Consider the following 13,404-nt stretch of genomic DNA (forward strand, 5'->3'; position numbering starts at 1 on the left):
TTTTTTAACACCTTCCACCAACCAAACAAGTGTGTCTTCCCCTTCGTTCGGTTTTTTCTGCCCCTTTGACTCCCTTTGTCATTCATTATGCCATGTCGTTTCTCGTGGGCCTTGTGTGTCATCGACTCGACTTCTCCGAGCCGATATCCACCTTCAGCCAGCCCAAGTGGCTGCACAATCCACCCAAAAATTGTCGCACTGCTGAAGGAATTATCCCCAAGGGTCTGGCCCAGAGCACGTGTTTTGGGGGGGGCGAACAGAAAGCAAACTTTTATTTGATACGATGTCAATGTCTATCCGGGTTGCTGTCTCCCACTTGGAAACAATGACAATGTCACGAGAAGACATCAGCCAGAGTATGGGGAGACAGGAGACAGGCAGACAGCACCCTGGCTACAGACAAATGCGCCAAAAGTTTCAAGTGCATCCCATGACACGTGCGCTTTTTTTTTCTTTTTTTTATCATTTTCTGGTACATTTTTTTTGGTAATTTGATTTTCTCACCGAGATTTGCCGTTGGCGGAGAGAGGCGGAAAAGGAGCACCGCTAAAGTTAACGCAACATTTGATGCCAATGGCAAAACAAATGCGGCAACGTGTGAGGAATTTTCAAGTATTCCTTCTCTCACCTTTCCCCTGACAACCAGGAAGCCAGCGTATAATTTTGCATATTTTATTCTTGCGGGCTAATAGAAAATTTTCGATTTGATTTTTCTTTTCGGATGCGGATAATTGGCTGTAGAATTGCACACAATTTGTTTCCATTTCATATCTATGTATGTATGTAGTTGTGGTATATTCGCTGCTCAAAGGAGGGAAATCTCAAGTTTTTGAGAATTTTTGTAACAGCTAAGGGAGGGAAAATGCACAAGAAGAAGCTATAGTGCTGTTGATGTTACGATTTATGAAGCTTAAACTATGATTTTTGTATCTTAAAGTACTAGGAATAAGTCAGAACTATTTGACTAACATTCAGTTATACTTTAACATGATTTTGGCAAGCGAATTGAAAAATTATGCATTTAAATTGCATTCTTCGGCATTCAAAAGCTTTGACAAGCAACAGTAAAATTTTCTTTTTACTCGCTTTGTTTTGGCAAATTTCCTCTTAGTTTACTGTCACAAAAAATCGCTGCCATGTGCTCTAAATATTTATTATTTTTGTGGGGAATGTGCCTTTGGAGTAGAAGAAGCGTGCCAAAAGTAACAAAAATAGCAACAAATATTAAAAAAACACCAGATAATTAAAGGATATATTTTAAAATTATAAGAAAATAAAATAATATATTATAGATAAGATTGTTCCCCTTTTTTGCATGTTCTTCCTTATTTTCTTGTCCCTCTTCTCGCCTATTTTGTAGAGCATTCATTACCTCGGCCTGTTCCAAATTTCTTTATTCATTTTCACTTTCCCTTCTTTCTGTTTCTTTTTTTTGTGAAAACTGCGCACGTATTTGTCGTTTCCATTACAGTTTGTGCTGATTTTGATTTGCTGCTACCTGCTCCCCACTCTCTGCCTGCTCTCTGTCTCCCCGCTCCCTGTTCTGTCTGCTCCCCTGCTCCAGCCCCCTGCCGCTGTCAGTCAATCTCAAATTTACTGAATCCGTCAGGCCCGGCAGTTTCAGTTAGTCATTACGTCAACACTTTGCCAGCCAACAGTCCAGGGGGGGAGTGAGGAAGGCACTGTGGGCGTACCAACACCTTTCCCGCCCACACATTGGGGTTATATGTTTTGTTCGAGTCACGTTTGTTGCTGCTGCTGTTACTGCTGAAAATGTTCTCCTTTTTTTTACTTTTGTTGCCAGCTCCTCCCGCACACTCTCGCAAAGGCAAATTTTATCAGCAGGTGTGTGGGGTGTGCGGGTGTGGGGCGTGGCACATTTGTCATACTCAAATTTAAAATTCAATTTACTTGCGTCATAAATTTAATAGCAAAGGCACAGCCCCACATTTCAGTTGATTTGATGTCCAAATACGTGGGGAGGGGTCTCCCATCAACCCAGCAGATGGATCCCTCGACCAAAAGGGTTTTGAGAGCTATGAGGGTTATCCCTGCTATGTTATACCCCCCCTGAGACAGTGTTCTATGTGATCGCATTAGCCTGGAAAGTATCATAAAAATTGTTGGGAATATTTTTGATTGGAATCAACGGAAATGAATTGAATCAAAAGCAAACCAAAGAACTCTTAACCGGGGAAGCTATATGGCAGTTTTATGCTCAAAGGAGAGCACATGTTTCCCACCCCTTTTCTGTCCCGCATTCATTGCAGCTGGCAGCTCATTAGGCATATACAACATTCTGTAATGGCTAAGCTTGTTAGATGTTTATAAGACTTTTAATCCACACACACAGCGAGACACACAGACATTCAGACAGTCCAGAGCAGAGCAAAACTAAAGCAAAAAAAAGGAGCCGAGCAAATCTAAGGCCAACCACAAGCTGTATATGTACGTAATATGCTAAACAAAAGTGCGCCAATTAGAAGGGCAAAATTTTCAGTTTTTAAGCCCTGTGTGTGTCTGTCTCTCACTACTAAATGTGCTCCAGCAACCGCAAAAGCCAGAAAGTTGATTTCTTAACAACAACTGCCTGCCCAAGCCCTTGCCTTTCGAGTTGCCGTGGAAGGCAGCACAGACCGCCCAAAATGTCAGCCTTAGACAGTCGACGAAGTCGGAGGAGCCAGCTCTACGTTTCTACGCCAAATGTTGCAGCAAGCAGCAGACCACACAGCATTAAGCTAAAAATGAGTGTGAGTAGATGTGTGAGTGGGTGTGTGTGTGTTTTTGTGGGTGTATGTGTGTTGTCAGTAACTTGTCTACTTGTTGTCTGTATCGTGAGGCAGTTTTTTGAGCACTAGCAGCGCCCACTCTTCAGACACAGAAGAGAGAGTAGGAGTACGAGTTCAAGTGTGAGTAGTAGTACACATGTATGAGTGTCTGACTGCGAGCTTATACAAAAGATGAATGCATTTCAAATGAAGACAGCAAGAGGCAGGTCAAAATGGGAATTTGTATTTACCCTTAACAAACTTGCGATAACGATGACATGGTCAAGCGGGTTGGCCGTGCCGTAACTTTCTTCGTAACTTCACATGGGGGAACACGTTACTTTTGATGTAATAATAAAAAGAATGAATTGCTTTAAATATGAATGCTATATCCACTACATTATTAATAGTGGCTGTGGCTATTTTTATATGACACACCAAACTTTGTAAGTATATAACAAAAACTACTAGGATTGTCGCTGAAAAAATTCTATCCAATCAATTTATTTACATCATAACTCGTATATGGTATAATAATAGACCCGAACAGAGCACCTGATCTTCGCTGCAACCCACTGGAATATTTGTGTGTATATCGTTGCCTTTCGTTTACATACATATGTATTAATGTACATATATTTGATGTACACTTTGTGAACAAAGTTTTCAAACCGAAATTTTGAAGTGGAGTGGTGAAGAGAGAGGTGGCAGGCCGAGTGCGAGTGAAATATTCTGATTTGCGTCTTGTCACGCAGAAATAAAGCTAAAGTCCATTTTAATTGAGTTTTTACTCATGTTGGAAAATGCTTTTCGCAAAAATGTATGACAGCAAGAGAAAATCTGCAGAGGACTGGACAGAGGAGATAGGTGGAAGCCCCAAACCTCATAGAACTGAACTGAACTGAACCGAAGCGTATGAATGTCGTAATAAAATGCATTTTTAGCCATTTTGTCACATGAATTTGATTTCATTTAGATTTGGATTCGGCTTATGGCAGGCAGTCGGGCATCAGGCAAGGCCAGCAGGCCATATCAAATGAAATGAAATGAAATGAAAGGAGATGTGAATGCGAATGAAATGGCATGGAATCTGCCTCTCTCTCTTGCTCTCTGAGTGTGGCGTGGCTCAAATTTTATGGTCGAATATGGCAGTTAAATTGAGTAGAGACACCGAGCATGAAGTATTTTCATGGAAATATGGCAAAGTTTTTCGAGCTGCCACCCCACCCATTCCAGCAGCAGCCGCAGCCGCATATTTTTCTTCTCCTTCTTCACGGTTGTGTTTGACAAAGTTTTCCACCACCTTGTGCTTGTTCTTTGCACGTGCAACGTTTGATATCAAAGGAAACAACTGGCAAGATTTCCATCGAGAAGACTTCCACAGTATTCCACAGACTTCGCCCCGCCTCTAGTCCTCTTTCGCCGCTTCAATTGAAAGACGGCGACGGCTGCTTTTAATGTTTCTGTTTTTCCGTTGTTTCATTTTTATGTTACCCTGACTGAGGGTAGCATAATTTTCAGTAGAAATTTGACATGCAGAGAAGGAAAGAGCAGTTGGTCCTGCAGTTTGTCTTAATTTTGTATGTTTCAATTACATATTTCTTATTTTTCGTGACTTTTTCCAAAAGTAGAATCTTTTTTGTATTTAGTAATCAAACAGATCAAACAAATTGCAGCTTACGTGGGTTTCTCTCGATATTTTAGAGCATCCCAACCTTCGCTTATTCAGTCACTTATTCCTTTTCTTGTTTTTATTTTTCTTTAGACTTCTCCCGCAGATCCCCCTATTTCGCAGCACCAGATTGGCGGGGGAAATCTGCGTAATCAACGGCAGTCGGGGTGCAGGAAAAATAAGTTTTGCCGCAAAAATAAATAAATAAATAACATTTTGTATAATAAAATGCAGCCGTACTGCGGCTGGAGGGAGGAATGGTGGAGTAGTGTCGGGGTAAACAACAGGAAGCATAAATTTTGTTATTTTTGCCAAGGAGGCCAAAGGAGGGTGAGGGAAATTGTGGAGCGGCAAAGAGGAATCTGGTCGATTCTGGTCGAACCGTTGATGTGATTAGGCCATTCGCTTGGACGGAAATTATTTAGTTTGACAGGATGCTCGGGCCTTGAAATGAAATCAACATGTTCGGAATTTTCGGTCCACAAATTTAGTTCAAAATTGAAATTTGAGCGTTGAAAGAACTTGCAAAATAGTTGGAATAACATTTTTTTTAAGCAGTATTAAAGACAACAAATTATATAAATAAAGAAGACAAGAATGCTCCATAAACACTGAAACACACGAAAACGACAAAATGACTACTTTTCACGTGCAGATCAACCTTAAATTAAGTGAGGTTGACTGTCCATGGTTAAGCTTTGACCTGTGGATCTTTGAAAGAATTGATTGTAATAATTCTAGCTGCTTCTCTGGGTTAAACCTCACACATTTAGTCAAAGTATCCAACCCACAATGGACATCCTCATCTTTCCGTACATACATACATACATAATTACATATGTACATACATACATACAAATGTATATCCCCGTTCCTGTGTCAGTTCATCGGCAATTCAACTCCCAACAGCAACTCCCTGGCACATTTGCCGAATCAATATGCAATATCCCACAAGTAACGGATTTCAAGCTCTCACTCAGAAAATGCCACAGAGAGAGATAGTTTAGAGGTAGAAAAAGAGAGCAATCATATCGATAGAGAAGAACTGCCTGTCATAAAAGCCTCACACACACAAATATTGTTGGCTATATCGAGGGGGAGGGAGCATCAGGTGGAAAGAAGCACGGCGCAGTAGGGCGCAGCTTTTTCATGCAAAGCACAAAACTGGGTTAGTTGCCGAGATTTGTACCTTCTCCCCACCACAGTAACCGAAACCCCATGTTGTGCACCTTTTCGCTCTCCCACCCTCACACACTTCTTTCTCACGCTCTAAAAACAAAAATAACAATTGCAATCCCTAGCGCCCGAGCCCATGGCCCATCCGTTGCTGTCTCTGGCAATGCATTTCAAAACAGAAGCTGCCGAAGAAGCGAAACGCCCCCGACCCGCCACCGCCATATCTGTCAAGTGAACTGGAAGTGATACGGATACGCAGCAAAGGAAAGGGTGAGAAAGAGAGGTGGAGAGAGAGGGAGACTGGAGTGGGAGAGCGAGCCAAGTGAACGACATCGAACGCTGAGCGTGTTCACGTGCAAAATTGCAACGATTCCCCAGCGAGTTTTCGGTTTCTCTCATCCTCTTCATTCTCCATTCTCAATTTTTTTCTGCTGCTGCTGCTGCCCAAAATCCGAATTGGCTTGCTTCAAGCTGTGTGTGCTTGTATGTACAATGTACATACATAGTATGTATGTACATATGAATGTAGCTTCGTATTGTGTGTGTTTTTGTAGCCGTTCGTTCATTGTGTGCGTCTGCTTACATATAGCTGGCAGTGCAACACGAGTTGAATTTGGAGTGTGATCGATGTGGGTGTGCGGGAGTGGGGTCGCGGGATAGCCGGTTGTGTGCTGCCAAAGATTTTAATCAGCTGTTGTCGCTCCTGATTATGCCCAGGCCAGTGAAAGCCGATCGGCTGCGGTGACTGACTGAGCGCCGGCTATCAGCCAGCAGAGCCGCTACGATTTCCCTGGCCAGCCATATATGTACATACATATGTTACGCACACAGACAAATGGGCACATATGCATTTAGTTTGTGCACACGAAGTCGGAGATTGCGAAAAACCCTGCAATATGTGGGACAAGGTGAAAGCTGCCGTGTCCAGGCTGAAAGCTATTAGTAAAGAATTTGGAAGAACGTTAGCCAAGCAATGTTTGATGAAGTTTTTTTTGAAGAGTCTATACCCTCATCCTCTATATCCTCCCCCGATATACATTTGTATATTTTATATCCTCTTTATCCTTATCCTTTCTTAGAAGCAATGATTAGGGGTAGGATATAAACTTGTACTTTGGGTTTCAGCCTGAATATCACATTTAGCCACCTTGCGGGCATAATTGCCTCTTTCTCTGACAATATCAACTCTGATTGTCTTCCTTCTTGCACTTCCCAAAACATCATCCCGCATAAACGCGCTTCTCTCAGTCTCTCTCTTTCTGGCAATCCCCTTAGGTCTGGTCGCAACAGTTTCCGTTTTGTTCCCCAAACTCACCGAGGATGAGCTGCAAATGGAATCTTATATATCTCTTTCTTTCACCATTACCCCCACTCACTCTCTATCTCTCGCTCTTACGTGGGTTTCTCACTCCATCTTTCTGGCCACAGATTGTTTGTCCACAGTGCAGGGCCGCTAAATTGTTTGTCTTCTGTGTGTGTATGGGTAGCTCCATTCTCAATTCTCAATTCTCCACCCGACACCCGACAGCCCTTTCTCAAAGGGGGTGGCTACACACCCTTCGATGTGCGTGCGATGCCATTAACAATACGCCCAATGCCAAAAACTGGCAAACGCTCCAAATCCATTGTTATTTCGTCGGTTCTTCCGGCTTGCGTGAGCTTACTGGGGGCACCCTCTACCGCGCCCCCCTGCTAGGCAAATTGTGCAAACAAACAGTGGATGTTCCGTGGCGGTGGTGGGGTTGGGTGTTGAAAGGATGCTGCTGTGGCTGCTCCTCTCCATGCAAAATCGCCATGCGCTACAAATCGCTTCAATTTCTGTCCGTCGGCTTGGGTGGATAATATTGTTTGGGCTTGGGCAAAATTTGGGGCAGAACTCGGCCTCGGTTTTGTTTTTTCAGCTCGGTTTGTTCTCAACTGCAATAATCTTATTAGCAGTTTGTTGTTCGAACCTAATCAATTACCAACGTAATTACGAACTTTGCTAATCTGCCTCGGTTTGCCCAGAAACCAGGAGAGGCAGGCAGCCGCATAGGGAAAGAGCATGATAGTGTGCCACACAATTTTGTTCGTGTTCGTGTTCATTTCCGTGTCCATGTCCATGTCCTCTCGATTGGGATACACAACATGCTCTGAAACGCTATCAGGGGATTGTCGGGGGATACAACTCGTTTCGCTGTCGCTGATGTGGCTCAAATGTCGTGGCCTAAATAGCGATTTGAGCAGCGGAGCATGACAAAAGATCTCATCAAATGTTGGGAATTGTTGAGGTATCCCGATGGTAGTGCTGAAGTTTGGATACTACTGCAATGGATACTAAGAGGATTCAATTATTAGGAAATACAAAGAATTTGAGCAAAGTTTTACGCACACTAAAATCTTCCCAATTAGGTTTGTCCGTAATAGTGCAGATAGGATACAGATTCTTTGGACGTAATTAAATGTTGATTAAGTTTGGAATCTTTCACAAAACAATTTGTTTTCCTAAGTCGGTTTCAAACCTGTTCATTCAAATTATTAAATCATGTTCAATTAAGTTGTTCTTGCACATCTTGTACATTCTTGTTGAATCCTGTTCAATCATAAACATTCTTTCTCAATCATGTTAATTCATGCTCAATCATGTTGAATCAAGCTCAGTGCTGAATCTTCTCACATTAATACTCACTTCTTAGTTTATTCCACTGCTGTCACTCTCAGCATCCACATCAATCCACACAAAACTTTCGTGCACGAATCCATAGCATACCATAAATGAATCATCCATTTGCTTTTATTTGCTGCTCCCAAATGATTGCCACCCCATGTGGAATGTGCGAGTTTCAACCTGGCTTTTCAATGGGCCGCTTATCCCTAGCCAACAATCAATTCGAATACCACCCCCTCTCCATGCATTGTGGCTGGGGCTGTTATCTATTGAAGCATTTGTTGGAAATGCCAAAAACTTTTTGGCTTAATCAAATGCCAAAATATTTGAATATGCCAAGGCAAAATTATTGCCGTGTAAGCGTGCACCTCTTCTGCCTCCTCCCTTGGATTTGCAGCCCAATGCCTTTTGCTGTCGACGGCATCAGAGGCAAAAACTTTTCCACGCATGATTTAAATGGGAGAATAAATCTTGCGTTAAGACTTGGATTTGGATTATGCAATGCCTGCAAGGGGCTGGGGCACGACGAGACCGGAACAAAGTTGCTGCGTCACGTAGTTGCTAAATTTGTTTACACGTCCTGCCCGGGCATCCTCCTTGGCTTCACAACAGACTTTGCCACCCATGCAGCATGCCACATGACGCACCCGCACCCAGCACCCCGCCTCCACAATTGGCATAAAGTTTCTCATATGCAAATCGCAAGTTTAGCAAAATATTTCGTTTATTGTTGAAGTTTTCTTTAGTTACCCGCTCTCTTTCGCTCGTCAACATTCTGTGTGTTTTTCCTGCTGTTTTATTTTCGCTTTTCCGACTTCATTGCGCGAAACTTTTTGCCATCCGCCCACCAAAGTTTTTGGCGCAAGACATTTTTTGATAAATTATCCCCAAATCGTCATTCAGTTCAGTGCGGGGCGCACATGTAAGTTTATGCCAAAAAATTTAGTTTTTTTTTGTTTATTTTTTGTATAAAAATCATGACACCTTTTATTGATTTACTTATTCTGGTTTTGGATGCTTTGGATGTGTTGTGGTTGAGTGAGTTTGAGTGTCTGTTTGGGGTATATTAAATGTATACATATATAATTCCCTCACTTAACTTACTGCTTTTTATCACTAGTATTACGTTCTCGCTATTTTCTTGACTTAATATCGCAACAGCAATTATTCGCCACTCACCAAAAGTTTTATTACAATTATTTTTCCAACTGCTTTTACATTTTTAGGGGATTCTTGGGGGTTTGAATTCGCTTAACATCTAATCAGAACACACAGCCTTGCTTTGTTTCTCTAAAAAATTACACTTAGCGGCTAATTATTAATTACATTTACACACACACACACAGAACATGTCGTCGTAATTAGAGTTTTAATCCTAGTGGTGAAAATAAATGTTTGCAATGAAATTAATTTTAATTTAAAGCCACATCCAGATAGTTTTGTATAAATGCACAACGCGCACGCTTTGACAAAATCCTTACAAAATACATAAATCTATGAAGAGAATAGTTATGTTGAAATAAGTTTTTTGCACTTTGCTAATCTCTTTCGCTGTCTGATTTGTCAATGCTTTTTTGTGTTCAACTACAACAAAAGGGGAAAACGAATTGCAAACATAATTGCGTACACACTTGAAGGTTTTCTTTGTGCTTAATTTTAATTTTAGTTTATAAAATGGGTTTGCTTTACAAGCATACTCATAAAATGGCAGCTGTCTATTTTACAATATTTTTAGGTTTACCAGATTCTATGTTACAGAGTTTCTCATTTTGGTATCTTGTGTACAGTTTTTCGATTTACAGTTTTTGGTAATTTTTATATGCAACACCACTCGGTTAGGCAGCTTCTTCACAATTCAGGGACTTTAGGCGAAGAATATTTACAATTGTTTGGGTACCTATGCGTGATATAAAAACGATTTGCACACATCTGAAAAAAGGAGAGATAATGTATAAAATATTAGAATTATTATAGATACATATGTATGTACATATGTATATGTACATATATATTTTATGGCTCACCTCTTAACTGTCGGGCAGCAATTGCCGCATGACTTTGCCTCGCCTCCAAAAAAAAAGAACGTGGCATCTGTGGGTTACAAAAATAAAACAAAACAAAAATTAGTGTTTGCAGGTAAATTTTATAAATTTTCACGATTATAAATTTTTATGTACACGTGTAACAGAGACCAACTAGCAGGAGCGACTTTGTGAGACGCTCCGTCAGTATATATGTATGTACCTAGGGTTTTTTTCCAACTTTACATTTTATATTTTTTCAGCATCTGTCATCTGCATCACTTCTCCCGTATACACGCCCTCTTAGCATACCACCCTCCCCCAGCGAAGCACACTGCATGCGGACAAAGTTGCGAGCGAGAAAGAATAACAGCCACAGAAAAGTATAATCAATGCTGCTGGACGTGGTGGGGGTAGCCACTGCAAATACATATCTTCATTCCGGCTATAATAATGATCCCTCTAATCTAATAGACCATATAGCCATTCTCTCCAGAACTGCGTTTATAGTTTCTTATATCTTAAAAATTGTGGCTGTAGGAGATATTCGCCCTTGTTGGGGCGGAAGTGTAAGTGTTGTAACAGACTGATATCACATCAGTCTTGATGCAGCATTTGGTTGCTTTTAACTTTTATAGTCTCTGATATCGGACGGACGGACAGACAGACTCGGCTCGGCTTTTGATTCTGATCAAGAAACCCTATTTACCCTTCGAATACCGGGTATAAAAAAGGAAATAATATACGCAAAAAACAAAAGAAGGTCCGTTCGAGTATACACTTAAGCTCACGAAGAAGACTTTTTTTCAACACGGAACAGACCCTTGAATTGGGAATTATAACTTAAAATTAAAAACAAAAAGATTAAAATAAACGCAATTCGGGTGTTTTTTTGTTGATATTTTTCTTGTGCATTCGAAACAGAAACAAAACTTTATTTAGATATGTATGCAGGTGTGTGTGTTCATAGGTGTGTTACAAATGAGAGTGTTTGATAATGTGTCTGTGTATTTTTGTGTGATATTTTACAAACAGAAAAGTATGGCTACAATTCGCACTAAAATATACTTCATAAGCTGTGCACAAACAGAATGCAATAAAACTTTGTTACTAAAACACAAAAAGTTTACAAACAAAAATTATATATTTATATATGTGTGTTTGTGTGTGTGTTACCAGAGATGCTGCTGAGGAAAAAATATATAAAAGAATATCAAAAATAGTAATGTATAAACTCCATAAATAATGTGGTACTCCAACATAGATAACAACATTTTCTCCTTTTTTTTTAATTTCATTTGGTTTTTTTGTAGTATTTTCTTTTCTTACAAATCACATATTTAACACTCAGAATCGTAAGTGGTTGAATAATTATAAGTAATAGGAATAGTAATAATAATGAGTTGTTAGGGTAACAAAAACAATTTGTTTCTTTCAGTACAAATAAAAAGTGAGTTAGTTAGGAGTTTTGGGGGGATAACAAATCAGAGAACTAAAAGCTAATTATACGCGGCAGCATATAGATTGTATATTATATATAATCCATTGAACAAACAAGTAACTTGTAACTACAAATAATATATATATACCATTTAATGGGCATATATTTATTATATTAAAGAACTTCATTGTGACTTGAAACTTAAGCGATGAACAAATCAAAACAGATAATAAACTGCGCATATATAAAAAGGTTATCGGAAATATCAAAGTAACTTACAAACTAACACTCTGATCAGATCTTGTGTGTATTTATCCTTTTTTTTTTGTTGTATTTTTGTGTGGTTTCTTTTAATGTTTTGTCATGATGAAAATGTGTACAAAATATTTTAAGTTTAATACAAAGTTTTGGTTTAACCAGCTCGTACGACAGTTAAAAAAAAATTGAAAAAATAGTCGTATTAGATGGGGGTGAGGGGCTTGTTAGGGGTAAGAGTACTTTAACAGAAAGTAAACTACAACTAAAGACTAATAGTAATATGTTCTTGGGTTTGCTTTCAGTTTTGTTGTTGTTTTGTTTTTATCGATTCTACTTCAAACATATAACGTGCTTAAATTCTAAGTGTTTTGCTTGCTGTCTCTATTTGGCACGGATTTCATGTTGTTTTTTTTTTGGACTAAGATTATTATAATTCATTATACGTACAACGTTGGCATTTGCATCTCTTTATCGGTATACTTGCGATGCGCGCGCTCTAGACGGGAAACTCTCATCATTCAGTGACTAATCCATTCGACAAATCTTTTGTATCTCATTTTTGCTTGCTTGATTTCTCATTTCTTTTCTTTTGTTACTTCTCCTTGTAGTAGTACACCTCCGATATTCCGTTGCTTCATTGCGCCCTGTCTAGTAAGGCTTGGAGGCATCCTTAGGCTTCTTGAGCTGCACCTTCAAGCGCTTTGTGCCCACCTGGAAACCATTCATGGCCTTGATGGCCACCTGGGCCGAGTCTGGATTATCGAACGAGACAAAGCCAAAGCACTTTGATAGACTGGTCTGCTTATCGATAAACACCTTGGCCGATATGACATTGCCAAAGGGCAGGAATGTCGAAGCCAGATCCGTATCGGTGAATTCCTGCGGCAGATGGTAAATGAATAAGTTGCATCCCTCTGGGCCTGTAAAGAGAAGGAAATTAAATGAAGAAAATTAGTCTTCAGTTGTAATAGTTTGTAAGGGACTACAAGCTCCACGCCCCCAACTAGAAACGTTTTCCTTTTTCTTTGTCTAATTAGCTCATATTTGTATCTGCTTCTGTTTGCACCTTGCAATAGGCAATTAATAAACAAAATCACCCGCCCATTAAGACCTCAAAATTGAGACTGAATGTTGGAGCAGACAAAGACTGAAATTACATATCTAAAGGCTATAGGCAGGGGCAGAAGGAGTGGATTTGCAGCTGATTGCCGAAACGGATGCGGAAATGATGCGTCCAACTCTTAACAAACCGTGCTTGAAGGGCTTTACCTCGCTCTGGATCTCTCTCTCTCTCTCTCTTCCTCTCTCAGTCACCCTGTAATCTACGTGTGTGGGTGTGACATTTTGTTTAGCAGCACGTGCCGGGCTCTGCTCAACTTCATCATGATAATCATCAGCCCCTTGCTCTCCCGTTTTTGCTG

At 40.3% G+C, this 13,404-nt stretch overlaps 1 protein-coding gene and 1 long non-coding RNA gene across 4 annotated transcripts in view; both read right to left on the reverse strand.

Moving 5' to 3' along the window:
* Nucleotides 1-9,897: 9,897 nt before the first annotated feature.
* LOC117902671 lies at nucleotides 9,898-10,418 on the reverse strand. Its single transcript, XR_004649416.1, has 2 exons — nucleotides 10,288-10,418; nucleotides 9,898-10,192 (listed from the first exon to the last, which is right to left on the reverse strand). It is a non-coding gene; the product is annotated as an uncharacterized LOC117902671 (long non-coding RNA).
* Nucleotides 10,419-12,074: 1,656 nt separating this feature from the next.
* LOC117902669 (CUGBP Elav-like family member 2) overlaps nucleotides 12,075-13,404 on the reverse strand; it is a 90,394-nt gene continuing 89,064 nt past the window's right edge. For all 3 annotated transcript variants that reach the window (XM_034814199.1, XM_034814201.1, XM_034814200.1), the window contains one exon: nucleotides 12,075-12,903. In XM_034814199.1, the coding sequence (XP_034670090.1) occupies nucleotides 12,632-12,903 (272 nt within the window). In that variant the 3' untranslated portion in view covers nucleotides 12,075-12,631. The remainder of the gene's footprint in view (nucleotides 12,904-13,404) is intronic.

Source organism: Drosophila subobscura, chromosome U (genome assembly GCF_008121235.1).
Source record: "Drosophila subobscura isolate 14011-0131.10 chromosome U, UCBerk_Dsub_1.0, whole genome shotgun sequence".
Classification (NCBI taxonomy): Eukaryota; Metazoa; Arthropoda; class Insecta; order Diptera; family Drosophilidae; genus Drosophila; species Drosophila subobscura.